The sequence below is a fragment of the Microcebus murinus genome, chromosome 14 (assembly GCF_040939455.1).
Source record: "Microcebus murinus isolate Inina chromosome 14, M.murinus_Inina_mat1.0, whole genome shotgun sequence".
NCBI classification, from domain to species: Eukaryota; Metazoa; Chordata; class Mammalia; order Primates; family Cheirogaleidae; genus Microcebus; species Microcebus murinus.
Genome location: NC_134117.1, coordinates 20,519,784 through 20,546,293, shown reverse-complemented (window position 1 = coordinate 20,546,293; position 26,510 = coordinate 20,519,784). Strand labels below are relative to the sequence as shown.

The window sequence follows — 26,510 nt, the reverse complement described above, 5'->3', positions numbered from 1 at the left end:
ACTCCATCCCCCAAGTGTCTACTTTTATATACTGTTCTTCATGGAAGCTCCTTGTTATCCTAGGTGCTCTCTTGTAATCTTTATGTCAGTATGGGACCCTTTTCTGCCTTAAGAAGCATCCTTTGCTGGCAGCCCAGAGAATTCTATTGCTGTAGGCAGTCTGGTTCCCATGGGCATTGAGCTACTGATTTGAGAAACCATCACTTGAAACATCTCCTTTCTGCTATGTGCCTGCTTTATAACCCACCTGCACCTCACTCCCTCACCATCACATTTGTCACCTCCCACGGTGAAAGGATGTTGAGTCATACTGCACTGAGTACCATGACTGCCCAGCCTTTTCCTCTGTCCCCAGCCCCAACACTCAGCGAAGGGTCAATGATTCACTAAGTGACTCACGATGGCAGCAGATGGCACCAGGCATGTCCACATCCAAGGAAAAACTCAACTCAAGTGATTAATTACTGACCCTTGAAAGAACTCGCTACAACATTATGTCCATTGGATCAAAACACAGCCTGAAACCAAAAGCAGCTAAAATATCTGGCTACGAAAGCAAGAAGCTCGATTAGCTCCAATTACGCAGTATTTGAGCGAAGAGCCAAGAAAATTCCATGGCTTTTTCTTTCTAAGTCCTTCTTATTATTCTTTCTTTGCCTATCCTGCCCAAGGGAGAAAGGTTTCCTGGGAACATTTCATGTTTGATATTCTTTATGAGTGCCAAGGAAGGCAGAGTGGGAGCTCCCCACCTAGAGCTAACAAGGGATAGGACAACACATGCTTTCCTTACTCAGAACACAAGGAGCCAGCATATGTACGCCTGCTTCTTGTTTCCCAGCATGCCCTGAACACCTTGCATTATAACACACATGCTTGTGCAAAAATAGCAAGCCCTCAAACTGAGAGTTTCTGCTTCTCTTTCCCTCCTCATCCTCTTTTTCTTTTCTTTTCTTTTTTTTTTTTTTTTTTAACACAGAGCTGTACTTATTTCTATGAGTTTAAAGGGAACCAAGTTCATACCATTGTGGTGTGCTTACATCTATATATAAATGTATGATGATATCTATATTTATATACAAAGATTAATGCAAATGTAATAGAATCAGGATAATTCAAAATAATAATAATTCTGTGTATGAAGACTGGGCTCACATATCTCCTGCAAGAATAATATATAAGCTCTAAGTGTTTATACAGCTACACCAAGGGATTGCTATCTCTGCTTACAGGGAAGAATTGTTGGGTGCCAGCATCTGAAGTCCATTTTTTCCCCTATATTTTAAAATTTATCCCTGAGGCTTGGATTCGGAGCATGTGGATCAGTCAGGTATGTCTCATGACATTTGTTTATATCTTCAAAGGGCAACTTCGTTATTTGTGAGCATCTAGAGGCCCCTCAAGCAGTGGGTAAACAAAGCAATCCAATAAACCAAGACTCTCTTATTCAGCTCAGTGAGATCTTTTTCAATTTCATCTCTCCAAAGGTACCTTTTGGTCTTGGCGGGCTCATCTTCCCACACACACCTGGCACGTTCCCCCCTGCTGGGCCTTCACTGATGCTACCCACTCCGGCAGAAGGGGCTTGAAGACTTGCCTTCCTCAATGCCAGTGTTGTTTTTAGAGTCAGATCAAAGGCCATGTTCTTCTACGAAACTTGTTCTACCCACTAAGATTCCCACTGGTCTTATCTCCAAAAAACTATGGTATAACAACAGATGCTATCAAACTGCTGGCCACATATTTATATTTAACTTTCTTAGTAGCCTTTCAAAAGAGCCTTCTAAGAATGCAAGGCAAACATTTCTTCCTATCTAAAATGCCTCTAAAATATCTGAGACCACTCTGTGCCTCTTCACAAGATTACAAAGCTTTTAGATGTCAAGAATCCCATTTTATACATCTACAGGTGCCTAGAGGAGCACCCGTACATCTATAATAGCATACTAGACGAGAAAGGGAAAAAATACTGAGTTTGGACCATGCAAATCCCCTGGACATGAATCTACCTAGTAAAGAACCCAGTTTTCCCAACTGATGGACAAATAAAATTTATCAGAGGGATATGTTTCACTTCCATGGATTCACTGCTAGAGGGCTGCACCAAAGAGACACACACACACACACACACACACACACACACACACACACACGCACGCACACACACACCCCTCTATATATCAGTACATTTGAAACACCCAAGGATTTGCAAGAAGGGCTTTAGGGAAAGCCCTTAAACAAAGCCCTTCACCCTTAAACAAAGCTGCTCTGTATACTCCACCTACTACTTCAAACATTTTCTCCCTAAGAATTAATTGTCCAGCCTGGTGCTGTACCAAAAAAAGGAGAAAACAACAACTCTCAGCCATTCAAGTTAATGTGTTAATTAAACCTACAGAGTCTGACAGCAAAGTTCTCCTCCACAAAGAAGGGGATGGTTATCAAAGCATTTTATCCAATGATGGTCTCAGCTGCCAGTGGAAGGCTTCTTGTGTAGAACAAGTCAATGCCTTTTAATATAATGCATAGTGTTGTTAGCACCTAAGTGAGATTTATTTCCTTCTCTGTCTCTGGCTCCAAGGTTTCTTGTGACTGTCAGAACACAGAACTGAGGACTATCATTACTATCTGTCATATCAGAGAGAGCAGCAGCAGCTCTCCCCAGCAATGCTGAGCCTAGAAAAAGGGAGAGGAAGATTAGGGAGAGGATGAAAGAGCATTTGAACTAGTTTTAGGATGGCAATGTTCATCTACTGACTCCCTGTCAGTCACTTTAAAATGCCACTCTTAGAGGGTGTTTGTTTTTATTTTGCTAACACTAGTACAACATATTGAAAAAAAAAATTAACGGTGCATAAATTTTAGAAAGAGAACACAGAGAAATTCTGGTTAAATAAGAATGCAAGGAAGAAAATCCTTCCATCTAAAATCATTCTGAAATAGCTGAGACGACTTCCCCGGATTAGTAACAATGACTTAATGAGCACAAACCCAACACTCCTCTATGCTCAAGATCTAATAGCAGCCTGTGGGCCCAACCAATGCTGGTCTGGGGCCCTTAACATTTCTGTCTTTTCCCCGCCACTCTCCTTTGCTGAATTTTTTTTAAAAGACATTTCTCACGTTGGCTTGTTTTCTTGCCATCTGCCTTTATCTGCTTTAAGAAGAGTGTAGATAAAAATACACTTAATTGCAAAAGATGCAATTGCAAGGGTTAGTTTCATTGGGAGCCTTAAAACAAGAGTTAGGTGTCTCTGGCGCCATCCTCTGGAGGTTTGCAGAGCTGCATGTTGGAGGATGGGCCCCAGCTACAAGGAGCAACAGAAGGGTGCCATGGCAGGACAGGGCAGTTTAGGTGTGGGAAAGAGTGAGATGCATTGGCTTTGCTTGGGATTCCTAATCTACAGCAGATTAGGATGGGGTGAGAGAGAGGGGTGGAGGATGAGGGCAGCAGTTTCCAACTTTCATTTTCCACCTAGTTAACATTCACATTTTGGTTTAATCCCTGGAAGAGTGACATCTTTCTACTAGGAAATGAGAAACTCAACTTCCTTATATTGATGAAAAGTTTGCAATCCTCATTGTCCCTTGAAAGTCTTTTCAATATTCTTAAATCAGATCAACGTATCTTCTCTTTTCAGACTGTCGGGCAGGTGCACATTAAACACTTTCTTTTGCAGCTGGGAAATTAGTGGAAGAACAATTCCACAGAAATTGGTGCAAAATAATTCCACAGAAGCTAAGAGTTGTGATAACATGTTTTAAGTCTTTGGCTGATGGGATCAAATGCTGTTCACCACAAAGTTTCTCAAAACAACTTCGCCAGTCGGGGGGCAGTTTCCTGGGTCTCTTGCACACAGGCTCCTGGAGAGGCTCTGCATTGGCGGAACACATCCTGCTGTTGGTTCTTTTCAAGGTTGCCTGCCCACCCCTCTTTCTTTCTCTGCCCTTGCCATTCCAGAGGCAGGGGGCCTGCAAACTGCACATCTTGAAAAGGCTGACGGAAAATCCTGCCAGTTCTATTTTATTTGCCTCATCCTAATACTGCCCTGGGGATGGCCTGGGTACAAAGCACTCATCCACGTCATGACTCTTCCATTCTCACTGCTGCTCCTGCATTCTTTTTAGAAAGAGAGAGATGGTACCATAAGGACTCCAAATAAATTCCTAATGCCGAGCCTGAGGCATGGCAGATATCAAGCTCTTTTCTCCACTAGCCTCAATAGGAAGAAAGAGAATCGGTCTAGAGAAAGACTCGATATTCAAAAGTATGTTCTGATGCTCTGGCTCCATGGCAGGGGAGGGGGCCAGAACTAAGGCTAAAGGGAAACCAAAGTCTGTAACCCCTAAAATGATTCTGAAAACCTTCACTAAGAGCTGACGTGAGTCTTTACCTTGGCTGGTTGGTACAGGGGACAGACAATGAGAAAACCATGACGACATTCCCAGACCCCACGTTCACCACACCCCAATAGATTTAAGTTTCTCAAGAAAAAGCTAGCTTATCAGGGATACCACAAACGACACAGAGATGTGTGGTATTTTGTTCAGAGTGCTGTGGTAGCCTATTTAGGAGGGAAACAATTTGAAATTTGCAAAAGAATTCAGTGTGAGCCTTGAAATACAGTTTAAATGTCTTAGTATGAAGATGTGGGGAAAGAACATTCTAGGAGAATGGGTCAGTCTGAACAAATAAACAGAGCAGCAAAACTCAGAGTGGTGCTCTCATTCTTTTCTGGTCAACAACAAGAGACCCAGTTTGGCGGGGACGCCTAAAGAAAAGTGAGGTGGGAGCTGAGGCTATGCAGGGAGCCTGGAACCAGGGTGGGTAGGTGCAAGTTTACCAAAACGTGTATGGAGCTAATATTGACTGGATCCAAGTACCAACAAGGTCAAAAGACAAGAGCGCCAAGACTGAGCTTGCAGGCTTTGCTGATGAGGACTAGGCGGGAAGGATGACATGTCACCAGCTCCATCATCCTCTCCTGTGGCTGGATTTATCCAATTTGTCACTGGCCATTGCCCAGGTGTCACTGAAGTCACATGCCCCACAGTTGAGCTTGGTGCTCTGAGGCATGGCGGTTTAGACATATGGGACTGGAGCTGGCTGAGAAGGGAGGATCAATGTGTGACAGTGGGCCAGGTTGATTTGTGAACACTTCCTGGGCACCCAGGTCTGGAGGTATATACGAAAATGATAAGATGAAATCTTGGCCTTAATGGTTCTTAAAGACAAGTGTTGGTGGCAAAGAACAGATCAAGAGCTGGCTAAACATTGTACATGCAGACATGTATCTCTATTTCAAAGCCTAAATAGCTACCGAATAGCATAGTGCCTGTTTGAACCTTATTCCCAATCACTAGTTTTAAAATGTCTATTTTTTTTTTTCAAATCATTAGGAACAGGTAGATCAAACTGTTCCAGGTAGCAATTGAAAAATAATGATACAAACTGTTTAAACATGGCATCTAAGGTAAACGCAGACTTTCCTTGTTTGCATATGATGGAATTTCAGCTTGAGAATTTGTTGTATAAACAAGCATTGGAGTTGACATTTAGCAAGCTCCCTGGTTTCTACTCTAATTGCCAGTTTTGTACTTGGACACTTAAATTACTTACATATTCACGAGATTAGAAATCGGCTCTGACATTGGGAAATTTCATGCACATGAAAATCCTGCCAAACCAGCATGGTATATAATGCTCAACATATTTCTTATAAATAACTGTGTGCCTTTTTACTTAATACAGTGCCTTGGGCATTAGGTAGATTATCAGTTTCCTAAGTGTTTGTGCAGAAATCATTTGAATATCCCCAGGGGGTTGAATTTCAAGGATCCATTTGTCTTTTATCTCAGTCTTGCCCATTTGACATTAAGGGGCTGCTAGGGCTATTCAAAAACAAATAGAATTACTGTGAAGATAAATACTTTAATATTTAATGGTTCGGTGTTATTATAATCAATAATATTTTTGAGTATCACATGCCAGTTCTTCCCTGTTCCATTCATTCTGGGTTCCACAGTGTTTTCTAGAGAATGTTTAAAAAGGCATTCAACATTCATTAAAGTGCCTAAACCTCCACATACTGGAAGGACATTGGGGAAACGCAGCCTGTGGCTAAGCAGGGTTTGTGTCTAATTCCAGCTGCATACACCAGGTCTGCCATCTCTTGGATCTTTGGATAATACCGTTGGCCAGCACTATGCCTTGCTTGCTATGTGCCAGGCTGTGTTAAGCATTTTACATACACCATCTCAGCATCCCCAAACATTCCTGGGAAGCAGGTATTCTTCTTATTGCTTCTACTTCACAGGTGAAGAAACTCCAAAGTTGGGTGACCTGTGGAAGGTCACACAGCAGTGGTAGAGCCTGACAGGGTAGAAAGCTGATGCTCTTCCTACCTTGCTCTATCGTCCAACATGACTGCGATTTTGAAAATGCTGATATCTATTCCCTTATCAAGTAGTCAGTATTTTCCAGGGAATGCCCAGCATTCAAAATGGCCATGATAATAAGTATTGCCACTCTGCTAGGGTCTACTCTGGAAAAGTCATAATTAAAAATGAAAAAAGGGAATATTTTTTTTTTGTTTTTTTTTTTTTAAGTAGAGAAATCAAACTGTTTAAATAAAATTTCAGAACTAGTAAACAGAGAGAAGAAAGAGAACTAAAACTAGTTCTTTGTTAAAAGTTTACTTTTATACATGGTACTAAAATTCTATCATTGTTTATCAATCACACTGGCAGTCCATTTTCCATCAATATATGATTTTAACTCAAAGTCAGCCTTCATTATTATAGAGAGTGCTGGCTGTTAATATTTAGAGTTTTCATTATTTGTGAACAGAATCTGTCAAAGCCTGTCTCCCCCAACTTTAACGCCATGTTTTGGTTGTGCATTTATCTGACATACACAAATCAAAATGTTGAATGTAAGGCCAACATGCAGGCCTTTGGGTTTCCTATTTATTTTATCAACTGCCAAATTCTTTGGAATTTAGAGTAGATCACAAATGAAGCAAGTTTCCCACATAGAATTACCTTTACTGCTGACTCATAGAGCTCCAAAATAAGTGAGACAGTAATATAAGTTTGCAGATATTCTAGAATTGCCATGAAATAAAGGGTGGCCCACCAAGCTATCTTAAAGGTTTTGTCCTCTTTCTATGTGATTAATCATGCATTTGCATGTAAGTTTTTAATATCACAGAACAATATAACATCTCCTAAAATAAAACCAAAAGGGGTCCATGAACAGAAGAAAAACAAAGATAATGGGAAAGAAAGAAAGAAAGGAAAAGAAAAAAGTGGTTTGGGGAATAACACAGGGCAACAGATAAGGTTTATTTGTCCTATGCAGTGTTCTTTTTTAAATTATTGAGTTAGTTGTAAATTCATAAAAATAACAAAAATCACATTGCAAACAAAGCAGGATTACTTCTCTGTCAAAAGAATCTGAATATCTGGTGATATTGGCCCCACCATTTCCTGCGGCAAGAACAGCAGGCTGGAGCTTGACAACATCCCTTCCCTCTTCTAAATGAACACCTGCTCTCCAATTTTCCACAGCCTGTTGTGTTCAGTTGTACCTCTTGCCTGTCTGTGTAGGAACTGAGTTCATAGCCCAGGTGGTCTTGGACATCCACAGGGCTGGGAGAAGCACACCCTGCACAGGGCTGGACAAGAGTAGTCCTTCCTGCTTAAGGTCTGTGGCTGCAGGTTCCTCTCCAGAGCTACCCCAAGAGGAGGCCTTTCCAGGTGGATAAGGAGGGAAAGGGGCCTCTCCTCTCTAGCCACCCAGTAGCCTGAGTCCCAGCAGTGTTCAAATTGGTTTCACAACATTGCATTCTCCCTTTTACAAATCACTACTCCAGTGCCAACCCCAACAGAGACACCAAAAATCCGGTGCTCGGGCATAGTCGGCAAAGCTCGAGGTATATGCATATTCTTACACTTTTCTCCTGTTTTTGTATTTCCTTACAGTCACATCTGCTCTTTGTTTTCTCTCATTTCAAATGTTTCCCAACACATCATGTTTAGTGAGGTGTTTAAGACAGACTGAGAGATGCCGTTGGAGGCAATGTTTTATAGCACAGTTTGTACATTAGTTTATTGCCAAATTAAAATAAAGATGTAATCTAGCAGACTCGGCCTGCTGCTAAGCCTTCGTTGGGTGGTTTACTCTACTGAGGCAAGACAGTGCAGGAAAACTAGCAACGAAGTAAAGGGCTGCAACTCCTTTCTGCTATCTGCTCTGTTTGCAAATACAAAGAAATTTAAAAAAAAAATAATAATAAGCAGAATGCTTGGTTTGCCTACTGCTTAAGTTACAGAAATAAAGAATAAAATAATAAAGGAAAGCAAGATTTTGGCACTCCAGATAAATCAATGCCATAGAATTCTTCATACAGTCCATAATGATTCACTGTTGCAAGAAGTCTAAGGGGTAGAACTTTACACAACAAGCATCCCTCTGTTTACAAGGAATTTTTATAATATCTAGAATGTTCCTTTATCTGAAAATTCCAGGGCTTTCCAAAGGGACATTCTCACATAGACCCTTCAGAGGCCAAGGAGTCTAGCTTCTATTTCTATACTGGGTAAGTTTCAGGGCATACAGGCTATTTCTTCAAGAACTTCAAGGAGCAAAAGGCTCCACCCCTTTTCCCTTCAGTCATTCTAGTCATGTCTGGATGGCCACAGGCCCATTCAAGAGAGTGTCTTCTTCTTGGCAGCCACTGTGATGGTTCCTTCTAAGGTCCAATTTGACTGAGCTAAGGAATACTGGTACAACTTATTTCTGGGTGTCTGTGAGAGTCTTCCCAGAAATATTAGCATTCGAATCAGTAGACTGAGAAGACTCTCTCTCCTCAAAGTGGGAAGGCATCATCCAATCCTTTGAGATTGTGAATAGAACAAAAAGGCAGAGGAAGGGTGAACTCACTCTTTCTTCTTGAGTTGGGATATCCATCTCTTTCTGCTCTCAGACATTGGAGTTCCTGGTTCTCTCTCAGGCCTTTGGATTAATAGGGCTTATTCCATTGGCCCTACCCCCACCCAGTTCTCAGGCCTGGACTGAATTACACCACTGGTATTTTGGTTGTCCAGCTTTCATATGGCAGATCTTGGAACTTACCAGCCTCCATAATTGTGTAAGCCAATTCCCATGAATACCCTCCCCTCGTTCACTGGAGAACCCTCATTAATATAATCATCTGGATATTCAATATCAAAAATAGATTTCTTCTTCTAAAGAAAAAGACTAAAACCAAAACATCCTGGTTTTGAGAATTCTGAGGACATTTGGCTACACACATTTCTCCCTGAATAAAAGCCACATTTTTCTTTTTAAAATATGTCCTCCCATGAAATTGATAGCCAGTAAAATTCTATCTTAGACCAGAAAGGACAATCTGCTCAGCAAAACTCTTTGAGTCTCTTATAATGCTCACATCACAAAACCTTCACATGGTTTTGAGGCATCCAAAAGGAAAGATAGAGCAGAGCACCACAGCCCATATGGCTCTATCCTGTAGGCCAGAGATCCAAAATATGTCTTTAGGGCCTTAAAAGTCTCATTCACTGAAGGAGAAAAAAGCAATGTCAGAGAAATAAGGAAAGCATAAATGTGAGGCTATGTGTTCAAAAAAGGGACAGTATGCCTTAAAAGACAAAGAAGACAGCAAACAAAGAACAAGAAAAGAGAGCAGGACTCTGTTCATAGGTAAGTTCTGAAAGAGCTGCCACCTCCACAAGGTATTTTCCAAGAGACCTTTATCCAGGATTCTGGTCACCAGGGTTTAATGGACAACAGCAGAGTGATCTTAGTGGAGAGATCTGCAGCAGCAGTATTAGCAGCTGACACAGAAAAAGTGATGAGCAATACTGATATTAAAAAATAAATGTTCCCACTTCCTAGGCAAATACAATCCCTGGCCAGACAATACCAGCACAGGAGCCTCCTGTTGGCTCCAGCTGCATCTCATCGGTGCCAAAAGCTCCATGATCCATTGAGTGACCACAGCTATTATTTCCATGTCACTGACCCACCTGAGCAGCCACAGCCCCTCTCAACTTGACTTCAGGCCAACGCCATCAGCTAAAGGCTCATCTGATGCCTGCAGCCCACTCCCTTCCAGCTAACGCCCTACTCCTCATTCTGTGATTCAAACCCTGAGGTAGGAATGTCTGCTCCCTACTCATATAGCAGCTACCCATATTTTTTTTTTTTTCTTTTCCAGGATGACTTATCCTTCCTTCTCTCTTGGATAGACAGAAGGGCTGGTTTCTACCCATCTGTTCACCTCAAAATATCACCCTCAAGAATGAGAACCCTACCAAATTTCAGGGAGGGCTTTATCTTATTCAAAGAACATCTACAATTAGTGATTTTCCCTTTGAGAAAATTTATTAACCTCTCAGATATTTGGATCCTTAGCTTTACACAGAATAAAAATTGATAAGGCTTCTTCCAACATTAAAATGACAGAATTCACTGGGTCTGTGATCACACAAAAAAAATACCTTTTGGTACAGACACTTAGCATTTGATGCCAGGGCTACAGTTATATCATCCTAAATGGTCTCCTTGGTTTTGATTTCATATTACTACAATAACATCATCATATCACTACTGATGAGCTCTTGTAATCTATAGCTATGAACATATCAATTCATACTAAAATTTTCAAAAGCTCCTAAATAGGAAAAGAAAAATTCTTCTGCTTAAGAATCAAACATCGTTGGCCAGGCGCGGTGGCTCACGTCTGTAATCCTAGCATTCTGGGAGGCCGAAGCAGGTGGATTGCTCGAGATCAGGAGATCGAAACCAGCCTGAGCAAGAGCGAGACCCCGTCTCTAGTATAAATAGAAAGAAATTAATTGGTCAACTAATATATATAGAAAAAATTAGCCAGGCATGGTGGCACATGCCTGTAGTCCCAGCTACTAGGGAGGCTGAGGCAGTAGGATTGCTCGAGCCCAGGAGTTTGAGGTTGCTGTGAGCTAGGGTGGGCACTCACTCTAGCATGGGTAACAAAGTTAGACTCTGTCTCAAAAAAAAAAAAAAAAAGAATCAAACACCCAAAACAGTAAAAAAAAAAAAAAATTAAGATTAAATTGCAAAGTGTTTGTATGTGTGTATTATACTTAGTTTTATCAAATTTCAGTTTCATGCACATAGACAAATGTGGAATCCTGTAAACATGGTTTTACCAACTTTATATGTTTATGACATTCCTCTTGTGAAAAATGTACCTCCACTCCTCAACAAAAGAAATGAGACACATTCATTAAGCTCCAGGTCATAAGACCTCCAGGGTATTTAGATTACTAGATCTCCACCTCCTGAACTTGGGCTACCAATTTCATGTAATCGATCCAGCCACTTTGTCTATCTCTTATGCATCAATGAAATCACTGCTTTCTTGGCTTCTCTTGGATTACTGGTGAACTCATAGGTATTAATCTTCTATTTCCAGATAGATTGAAAGGTGCTTGATATACTTATTTTATACCAACACGGCACCATGAATGGCACTTAAAACAGATGCAGAGTCTAATATTTGTTTCTTTTTCAATCACATTAGAAGTGCACCTGCAATTATATCTATCCATATAAATATATTTTAAGGCAAAGGAAACCAACACTAAATACTGCTCCCCACAAGTGGCTAAGTTGGAGCCACAGCCCAGGTGTGAGGAGCACTCCTACGGTGCCATCTCCTCTGCTTCAGTGACCATGGGAGGCACAGCCTGAAGTGCTGGGACATGAAGGGTTACATGGTTACAGTTTGGGTCATGTCCTCCAGCATAACTGCAAAGATGCATAGCTTTTACTTAGCCAGGTAAATTTGGCCCTTGCTGTTCCTCTGGTATTGAGGATTGGGGGGAATTAACTAACTGTCAAATAAAACACAATAACCCGGTGGATTAAATGACTAATCCTCTGTGTCTGAGCCACTCAGCCCTCACCGCTGTTAACTGCACCCTCCTGGACCAGATGCACTGTGGCTTGACTCCAGGAACAAAATTGTACATTCTGCCGAAAGGGTAGCCAGGCTGCTCAAGAGGAAAAAAAAATACTAATTGCAAATCCTTTCTATTTTTAGGCTTAATGTGCATTTTATTTGGCAGTAAGGGAAGCATGAATAAAACTCCAATCTTAAGAACTTTAATTTGCTTCCTCCAAAATGCTCATGTCAGTAGAGACCTTGGGAAGTTGCTCACACCATTCCCCTGACTTCAAGAACCCCACACATCTATAACAGCCCAGACAGATAAAACTCTAGAATATCCTCCTCACTTATGTAAGTCCAGCATTCTTTAAATATATGGAAGTTCTAACACATGATTCCCCTAAGGAGAATTCTTAAAATGACTTCACTGAACAATGTGTTTCACAAAGAACATTCCAATATTTCACCTATTGTCCCTTTAGCTTTTATGACTAGAGTTGCTCTCACATTTGCCTATGTATATGTTGTTTCTTTCAATTTTAATTTAACTTAATTTGCTATTGCTAGCCTTATATTCTAACTGAGAAGGTAAGTTCCTTAAAGGCAGGGACTATATGTATTTTATAGTATGTATTATATGTAATGTAGAGTATATAATATATATTACAGGATGACATTTTGTGGGACACACACACACATGTGCTAGCATGACTTCGTCTAATGCTTTCCCAACAAATGGACTTCTTTAACCTTTCCTCCAAGTGAAGAAAAGTCCTGAGATAACTAGGCTGAATAATGTTATTTATGTACATTATTATTGTTCCTCGGGCCATTTCTCTCACTGTTTTAGCAAACCTCTAGTTAGTGTTCTTACTTAACCTTTTGGGATCTGACAAAAACTATGAGTCCTTTACCGAGAAAGATGATCACCTATCCACGAAAATACTGTCTTAAATTCAGTGGGGGTTAGTGGCTCCTGACAGCCTTAAGCATCTATGCTAAGAACTGTTTCTCCACGATGTCTTACTTAGCATCTAACCTTTATTTTATAAGCTGTTCCAGATGTTTAGATGGTTTAAGCAACTGGAGATCCTCCTTGCTTCTCCTTGTCCCACTGGCCCAGATTTCAGGCTACTGAACTGAACAAAAATGATCACAGAGATGAAAGGTTGAGATGATGAGCTGACATTCTTTTCCCTGGAGAACCATGCACTAGTGTCTCAAATAAGGTACACATGCTCACCTTTTGGTCTTGACTGTATGCCAGAATCCAGTCCTCTTGCTTGGGGTGAAAAAGCAAGCTCTGGATGTAGAAATTCAGCCGGTACTTTTGATAGGTCGCCCCTTCATCTGAGCTGATCAGCAAGCTGCTCTCAATCTCCGGGTCTGTGAGTAACATGATCTGTAGCAAAGAATTGTTGGGGAAAGAAAACAACAGAAAGTTAAGTGGACAGCTTGCCAAAACTTAAAAATGAGGTAAAGTCTGGACAAGGGAGGGACAGGGGGAAGGAAGAGAATGTCGGCAAAACAAGGGCCTTGACTCGGTCAGGTTCATTCTTCTGTCTTGGACCAATGCTACAAAACCATTATCACTAAGAAATGAAAGAGGCAGACATTGGAAAGAAGAGGGAGAAAATAGATCACTGCACTCTCTTCTCTTTTGTAGGACTCCTTGTTTTCTTTCCAAGGTTATTGCCTGAAGCTGGAAGATTTCCCATTTTTCTCTTCACCTCAACCCTCCTTCCTGCTGTCCCTGTTTACTCTCCATTCAGGGGGAATAAAAGAGCAAGACTGGGTCTATTCTGAGAAAGAGGATGGAGTCCACTGTTTTTCTTCCCTACCTCAATTTCTTTTGTTCCACATCAACAATATCCTAATGTCATCCTACCTGGAGCCTAATTTTCTGAGTCTGGAGTCAAAATCTGGACTCTTTAAAATTTTCTCTAGAGATTTTACAAAGGCTCTTTTATCTGACTTCACCACCTTTTAACCTATTATATGGTTTACTTATTTACTTTGCTTCTCATCTATATATCTTCCACTAGAACATAAGCTCTGTGAAAATAAAGATATTTGTCCATGTTTCCATAGGGGTATCCCCAGCAGCTAAACTAAGCCCCAGCATGTATTATACACTCCATAAATATTTGCCAAATGAATGAATGAATGAATAAATAAATTAACAGAAAGACTTTTCAGAGTAGTCATGTGGTATTAGAAAGCTGTCCAGAACAGTTTGAGGAGATAAGAAAAGAAGTTCTATTGAAACAGTGGTTAGTTGCCCTTCACAATCTTCACTGAAGAAGAGGTTATAAACACGTAAAAGTTCACAGCTTCGGGTATTCTGCACTCTCTCGCTGGGATGCCTAATCTTGGTCAGAGCAATGTGAGTAACCCATAATAGTAGCAAGATGCAAGACCTGCCCTGAAAACTGCTTTTTATTCTCTCGTTTTATGCCTCCCAGAATGTGTGATAAACCACCTCATTCCTGACTCTCTGTGGGTCTCCTTTCACTCAGTCCAAGTGCTCACCGAATGTCTCCAGACAGGTGGCTTTAATGCTGCCCATTGACTTCTTCCCCATCAACTTATTAATTGGCACTCTCTGAATTTGGTTCGGGGAAGCATGAAGGATGTGTTTAATGTGTTGCTGTATGATGAAAAAATCACTGCAGCCTGGGGCTTAAAGATTAGCAGCTGAGGATGCTGCATGCCCAGGAAAAGGAGAGAGAGAGAGAGAGAGAGAGAGAGAGAGAGAGACATGTCAAAGAAGAGCAGAGTGCCAGGCACACTCATGGAGCTTCCTCAAGCATTTGGAGGCAATCATATTAAAATCTCAGGACAGTTAGTGTCACCTTTGAAAGTGGTATCCTGTCACTGTAAATGGCACAAGAGGTTGTGGACAAGCACATTCCGCCTGAACTCTGTTTATGTTAACCAGCATGAGTTTAAGGTTCCTTGCTGTTTTTTCAACTCCCCCCTGCCTTCTTGGAGAGGAGAAAAGGATGTGGTGGGGTCAAGGGAACACTGTGGCTGTCAGCGACTCTCCCGAGAAGATGCAAAGCACACACAATACTGAAGACTAATTGCCTCTGGTACCATGTTCTAGTGAAGCCTCTGCCCACCACCCATAAATTCCGACAAAGTTTTGGGTTTCTCTGTCTCTCACTTGCCAAGCAGACAGTGTTCCCTCATTGGATGGCTGACAAGGATCCATAAGGTAATCGGCTAAGCACAGATTCACATGGCTTCATTAAAGTCTAGCGTATGCACTAAGCACATATATTTGGATGGCTCCTAAATTCACAGGAATATTTCCAGGTGATTTCATATTTATTGGCACATAAAAACTGTTATTTTTTTGAATAACAAATAAGTCATTAAATGATCGCTTTGTGTCTCCAACCACAATTAACAATAATGTATAACAACCTTTTTGTACCATGCCAAAAAGTAATTTCCATGATGATATGAAAAGGCTCAGTTTTATAGAGCACCTATTGTCTCAGAAAAGGTGATTTTTTTTTTCTCCTTCTGATTTTCTACTTCCTTGTTAGCCAAACTACACTTTCTTCTCTTCCTATGAGTATAGATCTCACCATCTGCTTTCCCTGACAGACTACTTCATTAAAATAAAATTAAAAAAAAAATTAAAAACTGGGCCGATAGAATATTCCCAAATACAGATGATTTTAATGTATCTTTTGTTTAAAACATCTTTAATACTGATTTATACTCTAATTGATCAGACTGTAGGAGATATTCTGCATCTAGGTAGTGGGTGGTGGTGGTAGAATAATGCAAATATTTTCTAACATTTGGATACTTAACATTTTATAATAAAACTACTGATTTCTTTAGATTTTCTTCTTGATACTAAAAATAGGCAGCCCCAAATCCCACCTTCTCTATACAGCCCAGATGGAAACCCCCCATTTGGGAATTTGACACTTTGGAAGTGATGGAAGAGGGTAGGAAATTCCCCTTTGAGCTTTATAGTTGTATCTGTACTACACAAGCCTTCCAGTGGGTCCTCTTTCAAATTTCTGCCCAAATCTACTCAAAACAAACAGGTCAATCTGGATCCATCTTTGTTTAGCCATTTTTTATTGCATAAACAACTTTGTAAGACCTCCAGTAGGATTCAAAACAAAAGAAAAATGAATTGTTCATGACGTATCCCACCAAGTTAAACCATGTTTGTGTTACCATCTACTTCTTTACTCACCTCCATATATCATATCACAGATTGAGATTTTTATTGATTTTTTTCATTTAATATTATGGCTTGCATTCATTTTCAACTAAATCATAAGCACACAAACAAAAATGCACAAACATTAACACACAACACTGTATACAACATATACCAATTACTTAATCGTAACTTTCAAATTAATTAAATTACGATTAATGCAATGGCTGTAAAGTAGTGGGTATATGATGAATTATTATTAATTGAATGAGTAAAACATTACTTTAGTCTTAAATTCAAATTAGTTAGTAATTTTTCTTCAAATGAATTGAGGTTTGTCTTGTCATTTTCTAGGTTATAAAGTGTAAATAAGTTAATAAGTAAAGAAAGAATTTAATAAGATCTAAAGAGTAAAGGTTTAACCTGCTCGAGAAACAAAAAAGTGCAAATAATAAACATGATGCAGTCTTTAGACACAGATGATATTGTTTAAAAATAAATAAGTCCTATCTTTTCAAGAAGGTGTTCTACTGGGAAACATTTTCAAAAGGGTAAGTTCAAGTTAGAGAATACTTCTCAAAGTTAATAGATTATATATCTTAAACAAATCCAATGATCCCCATTTTTACTAGTTTAAAACGACCCTCTACCATCCTCTGACTTTTCATGTGACTTTGAATAAAAGGTATTTTGTTGTGTTTAATCCTCTGTATTCTGGAGTTTGATCTGAATAACAGAATATTAGGACTTTGTAAAAGACATGAATCCAAGTTTTGCATGTTCCTAAAGTGAGCTCTCTAAAAAAAGGGGTCATTGTTTACCTGGAACAAAGCTTGTTCCATAGTAGGTTCATATAGCCTTGCAAATGAATAAATGGATGGATAAATGAATTAATGAGTGAGTCCTTTTCATTCCTGCCTTCTGCTGAATGCAGCCTGGGGGGCTCTGTACCATTGGGAGTCCCAGTTCTCCTGAAAAAAAAAAATCCTTGCTGTTCTCCTAGGAGGAGAGGAGCGTGAAGACAAGAGCAAGAGACTGCCTTTAACAGGAAAGTAATTATTCTCTGTTCAGATCAGCCCATGAGTGATTAGAACCAGTTTACTTACGCCTTGCAGGGTGTGCAGATGCTGTACCGACTGCATCTGCAGATGAATTGTTTCCCATAGAAAGTCAATAATGGCGATGCAGGCTCCCACCACCCAACTCTAAGCAATCATTTATCATCCACTTTGGGAGGAGGAAGAAACTGTATTTGCTTTTCCTAGATGTGACAAATGAACATGAAATGCAATTTATAGATTGCAAATACGTCACATCTCCCTTTTTTCGGTATTAGTCCTTCTGACAGCTCCGTGTCATCAAAAATTAAAAGCACCTCTACTCTTTTTGGCTTGTTTCAGATTCAACATATGGTTACGTGATGTAATTCTACAAAAGGCTGGCAGGCAGCTTTCTGATCTTTCCAGGGGTCTACCGTGGACCCTCTTTCCAGAGAAACACTGCTACTATTTGGTTTTCAATTTTTTTTTTCCCTTTATGTGTTGTTCTTGGAATTCTACCTGTTTAGATCAAGCAGTGTTAATAAGGAGCACTTCACCACCTCTGGGCATACACGTTTTTCCCACCATTTCTTTGGTCGTAATGCAAAAGTATTTGTTTTATGTGTTGTTCATTATTTGTTAGCTAATTTGTTTAGTCTTTGTCATTTATGGCTGGAATCAAAAAGAGGTAATGTGATGCTGTTGCAGATATCTCTCTTGCTTTTCTCAAGGCTTAACTCAGCTCCAAAAGCTCCTATCACAGGTGCATAATAAATGTTTTTCAAATGGTAATGACAACGATGACAAAGAAAAACAGCAACAGCAGCACTAGGGCACTACAGTTACCCACTCACCTTATTCAAACAGAAATATTTCTATCTATAAACAGCACAAGAGGCTATTTGAAAACCTCTGGTCTCAAAATTAAAAACAAATTGAGTAAAATGTAATCAGAGCAAGTGAGTAATTTGAGGACCAACATGAGTAGAAAAGCTTCCTATTCCCAATGTGCCCTCAGCATTTATCCTTCCCACAGGAGCTAAGGGTGAGGGCAATATGTGCTTATCAATGGGCAACTATTTGGAGGACAGTATTAGAGAAGGTTACACAGGATCCCTGAATGATCCACGGAAAGGAAATCACTAAAGTACGTACAATAGTGAAAGAAGGAGAGGAAGGTGATTAAAAAAAATTCAATCAAGCATACACTGATAGAAATGAATATGTGAAAAGTTGGAAATGCCATAACCATCCTCCCAAACTCTGCCAAGTTCACCTAATGTGTCATCTTTGTTCATTAACACAAAATATTATCATCCAATACTAAGAGATGAAGAGAACACTTGGGCAACAGACCATCTACTTGTGACCTGGAAGGTGATTCAATGAAATTGTTGGAACACTTTGAAATTATATTCCAAAAAGTTTATTCTAGCAGTTTCTTTTCTAATGAGGGTTCAAAGACCTGGGCTTTTTAGAGAAAAAAAAAAAAAAGAAAAAAAAAAACATTTAAGGAGCATATAATTTCCATCCTTCACATAAGTCTTAATTGCCTTGTCAGGAGACCTTATCCATTAATTATTATTTGCAACAACAATGATAATTTATTCAATACTTCTTGTCCAATCCTACAGAGTACATAGGAAATGAGCAAGGATCACCAGGGATGGCAACATATTAGCCATACTTCTTGGAAGATGATTCAAGAAAGATAATTTATAGGATATCTCTTCTTATTAATATTTCTCTTGGGACTACTGAGCACAATCTCTCCTTTGAGTCAATTTAGAGAATCACAGACTTTAATAAATCATCCCACTCTGAAACTCTGCTTCCATTGCTGTGGCTGGCATTGCCTGTCTATAAAGGAAACTATGCCCATGTATGAGTGGTTTGATCTACAGGGCTGAGCGTGGGGCTAGTGCACTGCAGATGTTCATTCCTCAGGAAGAGCCATGACAAAATCCTAAACCTGACTCTAGTCAAGGTCTTCATGAACAGATGCTCTTCCTGACAAAAGAGAAAGGGAGTGTGATGAGTGAAGGTCATTCATACCAGGAGAAAGAAAAACAAACCCTAAACATATACTCCAACCATAGGAAATAGTATGGGGCCTGAGTTTAAAGACTTGGATTTGAGTTTCTTCTCTTTCATATATTACTTGTGGCACTTTGAATACCTCATAGCTCACTTAATCTTTTGTGAGCCTCAGTTTCCCCAATGAAGGTAGTGATGCTATCAACAAATTAGTATTTACTGAGCATCTGTTGTATACCACGCTCTCTACTAAACCTTTAAAATATATTATCCCATTACACTGTTTATAAAAACCACTTCAGGTAAATATCATTATATCCATTTGACAGATAAGGAAGTGAGGCTTAGAGAAAGGAGGCCATTTGCTCAAGATCACACAACTAGTCAGTGGTAAAGCTTTCTACATCCATCCTGCATGGGTTTGTGTGAAGATCAAATAAGATCATCTGTGTGAAAGCAGCGTTACATTTTGTGCAAATCTTACTATTTTTACCTACAAGCGATGGTACTTTTAGTACTAAATGTTCTGCTACAATATGATCGTTGTGTTCTAAAGAAGAAAGAGAGAGGTAAACCTCGCATTGCAAATATCTCATAAAAATACTGCCTCAGGCCGGGCGTGGTGGCTCACGCCTGTAATCCTAGCACTTTGGGAGGCCGAGGCGGGCGGATTGCTCAAGGTCAGGAGTTCAAAACCAGCCTGAGCGAGACCCCCCCCCCCCCCCCCCGTCTCTACCAAAAATAGAAATAAATTAATTGACCAACTAAAAATATATATACAAAAATTAGCCGGGCATGGTGGTGCATGCCTGTAGTCCCAACTACTCGGGAGGCTGAGGCAGTAGGATCGCTGAGCCCCGGAGATTGAGGTTGCTGTGAGCCAAGCTGATGCCACGGCACTCACTCTAGCCTGGGCAACAAAGTGAGACTCTGTCTCAAAAAAAAAAAAAAAAAAAAAATACTGCCTCGATGGAAAGAGGCAACAATAAGGAACTGGATACAGGATAATGGATACCTTTAGAAACAAAGTGTTAGTAAGATACTGTATTCTTGAACAAATAAAGATATAATTTTGGGCTTTAAATATGAAACTATGGGATCAAAATACCCCATCCTGGTTCACACACCAGATTTAACACAATGGGCCTGGCCTCATCCTTCCAGCACCACTCCTTATTCTTATTGGCTTTATGCTTTACAGTGATTAATGGATGGGAAAAGGATGATAGAAATGGGGAAAAAGCTCTGATCTAAGGATAGTTTAGGGGAAGAAACAAATATTTCCCCAGGAAGTCTCTGCTAGAACAAATAAGAATCATTACAGTATAACTGTTTTCCTAATAAGCGTATCCTACGCCCAATTGGCATCTAAAAAAATCGACTCATTTTTCTGGAGAAATAGCTATTATCATACTGAGGTGACAGTAAGGAATATGGAATACTCACTAATGCTTAGCATTGAGTAATCTGGTTTAAAAAACTAAACAGTTTAGAGAAAATGTATAATGTACACATTCAAACGACATTTTTATTATTGCAGTCACTACAAAAACTGATTAAACACCTTGAGACTATTTGAGCCATCTTAAAAATCTCAGCATTATCCCATAACCTCAGCTCAAACTCAATCAGAACACATTTCTATTGGTCATTACAAGTCCCAGAGTAACTTCTCTCTTAAATCCCCAAAGATCTATAAATGCCAAAAGGTTACATCATTTTAAAATGTTAGCTGCTATCAGAAAGAGCCATGATGCTGGAAGAAATGAACATCCATCTTCTTTGCTCATGGGAAACTTTACAAGAAATGATGTTCATTTAATGATAAGAAATCTCTTTATTCCACCAGAAATGATAAAGGAAAGCAGGTGGGGAGGAAGAGAGAACAAGAAAGAAAAGATATCAGTCTACTTTAATATTGATTTAGGTGAGGGAAACACATTTTTGGTAAAATCTCTAAATCGTGCACTTGATTTTAGAGTTTGAATAAGTGTCAAGTTGAAAGTCAGGAAAATAAAAGGAAAAGCTCACAGGAATAAATCCACTCCCAAAATCGGTGAACAGAATGCACCCACATTCTTCATCCCTTGCTCTGTTTGTATCTTCATCCTGCCGAAAAAGCCCAGAAAATGCCACCCCAAAATATGCTGCTCTGGTATACTGATGACTTCACAGGAAGGGCACCTGGGGAACAGCAAATGGGGGGGGGCTTTCTCTGCGCTCTCATTATCTGTCTAAAGAGGGATCCTCCAAAAGGGACACTGGGAATACCCTACAGCGAATCTCATCAACCAGAGAAGACTAAAGAAGAGACTAGTGTGGCTGACACCACACCCAGACAGGCTACTACCTGTTCTTCTGAGGGCCCATTCATCTTTCCCCAAATTCATCTACTCCTCCCTAAATTTCCCACACCCACCTGCGAAGAGGGTATATAAGCTTCTAGATCTCACTGGGTTTGGAAGGGTATTCACTTTCCTTTCATGGGATGCCCCTGTGCATGTAATGAATGTATGTATATGTATATATCACCTTTTCTCTTGTTAATCTATCTACTGTTGGTTTATTTCACAAACAATTAATGGAACCCCCAGAGGGTAGAGGGAAAGTTTTCCCTCCCCCACACTAACAAGTACGTTTTAGTTTTACTTACTTATACTAACACTTCATGGTAAACTGGGAAATATACCAAGCTGTACTGGGGAAGATTAATGAAGCCTCAGCTGCAAGAGACCTTGCTAATGTATTTGGCTATTAAAGCTTTCCTGAAAAGACCATGGCGACCACCAGGGGTTTCTCCCAAACAGGACTTGCAGATTAGTGAAGTGAGGATCGCCTGTGGGGCTCCGCTGCAGAGCTCTCAAGAAAGTGGGGCGAGAGGGGGTCATCCTAAAAGAAGCACCTCATGTGAACACGGAGGTCCATTTCATGTCAACTTTCCTTCTGTCCTCAAATATTTAATGACAGACGTTTATCATCTCAAGTTATTTTTGAGAGTCAAAAAGGGGTGAACGTGCTTAATGGACATACCCCCTGGCATAATTACATTAAATACTGCTTTCCCTGCCTCCTTTCTTCTTTTCCTCCAGTCAGTGCAGGCAATACAGTGGTGCAGTGTTAGGAATAACATTTATCAGACGTTGGGCAGATGGGAGGGGGGAGAAGGAGATGGGTATACACATACATAATGAGTGTGATGCGCACAGTCTGGGGGATGGACACGCTTGAAGCTCTGAATTCCGGGATAAGGGAGGGAAAGGCAACACATGCAACCTAAACATTTGTACCCCCATAATATGCTGAAATAAAAAAGATGACTTCCCCCCGCCCCCCGATTGCATTTTCTAGGCAGTTTTGTGTCCTGGGCTAACTTTATCTCAAAATACACATCTCAGAAGCAGTAGAACTGGTATAGTATATTAAGGAGAAAAGGACTTCTGTTCCACTTATGTACTGGTGTGTAACAAACTACCTTAGAACAGTGGCTTAAAACAAACATTTTGTTTTGCTAATGATTTTGTGGGTCAGGAATTTTGGAAGAGCCCCTCTGGGGAGTTAGTCTCTGGTCCATGTGATGTCTACTGCAGTGGCCAGAGCTGGATGTTCCACTTCCAAATGGCCTTTTCACTCACCCCCTTGGCCCGAGCCTCTCTCTTTCCTCCTATGTGGCATCCTCCAGGGCCCTCCATGTGGCTGAACATCACACACCACAGCAGTTTCATGTCAGTCAGACTTCTTGTACCGCACCTGGCTTCCTTCAGTGAGACTCTTCTAAGATCAGGCTTTCCAGAGGACTCCAGTGGAAGGTTCAAAGCTTTTTACCACCTACCCTCAGAAGTCCAAGGACATCAATTTTCCACATTCTATTGGTCAAATCAGTCACCAATTCTTAGCTAGATTTAATGGGAGGGAAAAAATTGACTCCATCTCTCAAGGGAGGAAGAGTATGCACACACACACACACACACACACACATACACACACACACTACACAGGGAGGGCAAGAATCGATGGCAGCCACATTAGAGATATGCGACCACAACTATTTTCTATACAAATTGTTACTTATAATTTTTAAAAAGGGGAAGTGATAAAAAGTTAGTATTATATTCTATATGAATAATAAGATCCTCATAATCATAGCATACTTGGGATGTAGCTACCTTGAGACTGTCAGATTTTTCATTTGGTTTTGGCTGTGAAATAACGATGTTATCTTAAACTTTTAAAGTCTGAAAATTCCTAATCTGGTACCAATTCAAGGTGAGTATATTTATTAAAGACCAAGTGAATTTTATTGTTAGTCACTCTCAGAGACATCAAGGAATCCAAGATCAAGAAATTCTGGAGTGTGAATTTTCAGGGTACATAAATTACCTAGATTAAATTATAGAAAGACAGACATACTGAGTGTTCATTGAAGCGTGCATAAGTAACTCACTAAAAAAGAAAACTTATATCTAGGCATTATGATTCCATAACTTAATTAAAGGATTAAAAAACGGGGTTCTTAAGAACAAAACAGTCCTTGTCCCTCTATGCTCAAAACAATGCTCACGCCTGTAATCCTCGCACTCTGGGAGGCCAAGGCAGTCGGATCGTTCAAGGTCAGGAGTGAGTTCGAAACCAGCTTAAGCAAGAGCGAGACCCTGTCACTACTATAAATAGAAAGAAATTAAATGGCCAACTAAAAATATATATAAAAAATTAGCCGGGCATTGTGGTGCATGCCTGTAGTACCAGCTACCCAGGAGGCTGAGGCAGGAGGATCGCGTGAGCCCAGGAATTTGAAGTTACTGTGAGCTAGGCTATGCCACTGCACTCTAGCCCAGGCAACACAGTGAGACTCTGTCAAACAAAACAAAACAAAACAAAACAAAACAAAACAAAACAAAACAAAACAAAACACCAGTATCAGTTACAAAATAACCAAGAAACTGAAAACAGGATACTTAGTGTACTCTTCAGTCTGAACTGTGCATCTTAAACCTACTGACTTTTAGGTAGCCTTGGGCCAACAAGAACAAAAAAAAGGTCATTTGGGTCTGAGGGTGAATGGTAGATGTGTCCTCAAAACATAACAACATGTGCACCATCTGAGGGATGGTCATGCTGGAAACTCAGACTTGTGGGGGGAGGGGGGAAAAGGGCATTTATTGAAATCTTAAAATCTGTACCCTCATAATATCCCGAAAGAAAAAAAAAAAAAGAAAAAAAAAAAACACACAACGTTCAGTTTTTATCACGTCCAGGTCCATGTAAAACCATCCAAAATTTTTATTTTTATTTATTTATTTTTTAGTTGCACTGTGTTATGCAGCTCAATTCCTACTGCTGTGATGCCAACTCTATAAAACATTCATGTAGTCCAAGTTATCACCAAGAGGGAATCCACACTTTAAGAAAATAACCACATAATCAGCTTTCTTGACTTCAGTGGTATTTCTCAGCACTCCAGCAAAAGTATTTTGTGTTTAAAAAAACCCTCACAAACTATTGCTTTCATCAAACATTTTCAAAGAACATGATCCTTTATGTACCAGAGCTATTATAATATCTTTTATTTCTCTAGTCACCACAATTGCTCAGAGGTTAGGATCCTTGACAATCAGAATGACTCCTAATCAAGGGGCTAGCATGTAATCCAATTAGATAAATACCAATTCTATTTTGTGACTATACAAAAGCATTTTCAGATGAAAGTTCAAATTCATCATAGTATGAATAAGTTTCTAGAGATACCAACACTTTAAAAGTTGGTTGATTGTGACTCAGGAGCTGTCCTGACTGTACAAAAGACAGCTCACAATCAGGCTTTCTTTGAATGTGTCATAGATAGGGTGAACACATGTTCTATTTTGCCCTGGCAAGTCCTGGCTTACTCCTATGGCACCACCATAAGCATTATTACTGACACTCAGATATATATGGTTAGGATGATAAATTATTTGGTCATCCTAATGCTAGGAAGATTTTCTTATTTTATACTCTCAAAGAATTTCTCCCAAATGTGAATTTTCCAGATAACTGAACAATTTTTTTAAAGTAATCATGCTTCCTTAAAGAAAAAAATCATCAAACTCATGAATAGATCCATGGCCTTCCTTAATAGAATGTAATATATTGGCTATCATTTACCTTGCTCTGAAACTCAGCGTCATGAAAATATATATCAACTCATTCATTTTACTACAATGTAGTAATGCTGTATGGAATTACTGAAGTGTTCCCCTGAATATGAAATAGTTTTTTAGTTCAAATAATTCTTCCTACATCACCCCCTCCATACCCATATCTTTCCACTGTCAGGCAGGCTCCTCTTAACATAGTAGAAACGTATTTTTCAACATTAATTTAAATAATTCTTCTGATGATGCATTTTATTAAATCAAGACACATTTTTACAGTCTAACCTGTCTTAACACTGATTTATGCTTTTTTTCTAGGAACTTTACTTAAATATCTTGATCATCAAATGGATCTTTGCCTGTAAAACCCATTGGGTGGCTACTTCCTAGTTCTTAGATATTCTAGACTTTCACTTATGTGGATCATCCTATAAGACTGACAGATTCTTCCGCAGAGTCTCAATCATTACACCCTTTTCTGATGTCCAAACTTCACTATGTCAGGCTGCAGCTTAGTCTTGCCACTGGGGAGTCCCTCAAACCTGGTTCCTCCCTAGTCCACAAACAATTGGTACTAGACCTAATTCCTTCAATTCTGAATAAAGAAATGAAGACAAAGAGCTCTCCTAGTAATAGGAGGGCAGGTTTTTAAGCTACTTGTCAGGTGTCAAGCTTTTGCTAAGTATAAATGACCATGTCAAAGATACAATAATTTTGTTTCTTTTTATTTATTCATCTTATTTGCTTTAAAGTTTAGGTATTGTGTTCAAATATGAGCAAAATTTAACATGTATTCATTACAAAAATTTTTGAAAAATGCCCCCAAAAAGAGTGCTCAGAAAAAAAGCAAAGAAAAATCATGCAGACGTCACTATGCAGAGATAATTATCACTAACATTTTGACATTTGTTTTCCCAATCTTTGTTTCTGTACATATATGTATACACACATGGATACATGAATGTTTGTGGGGTTGAGATGAGAGAGTCACAAAGAGAAAGAAAAATAAATCAATTATATAGTGACAGAGTTTCACGTGACACTATCTACTTTTAGAGTTTTTCATTTGTTTGTTTGATTTAAGAGACAGGGTCTCCCTATGTTGTTCAGGATGGAGTGGAGTGCAGTGGCTCTTCATGGACTCAATCCAAGT

At 39.7% G+C, this 26,510-nt stretch overlaps 1 protein-coding gene across 4 annotated transcripts in view; it reads right to left on the bottom strand.

Moving 5' to 3' along the window:
- Positions 1 to 26,510, bottom strand: part of SORCS1 (sortilin related VPS10 domain containing receptor 1) — a 500,078-nt gene that overhangs the window by 165,869 nt on the left and 307,699 nt on the right. For all 4 annotated transcript variants that reach the window (XM_076009802.1, XM_076009801.1, XM_012770834.2 and 1 more), the window contains exon 4: positions 13,201 to 13,359. In XM_076009802.1, coding sequence (XP_075865917.1) covers positions 13,201 to 13,359 — 159 coding nt within the window. The remainder of the gene's footprint in view (positions 1 to 13,200; positions 13,360 to 26,510) is intronic.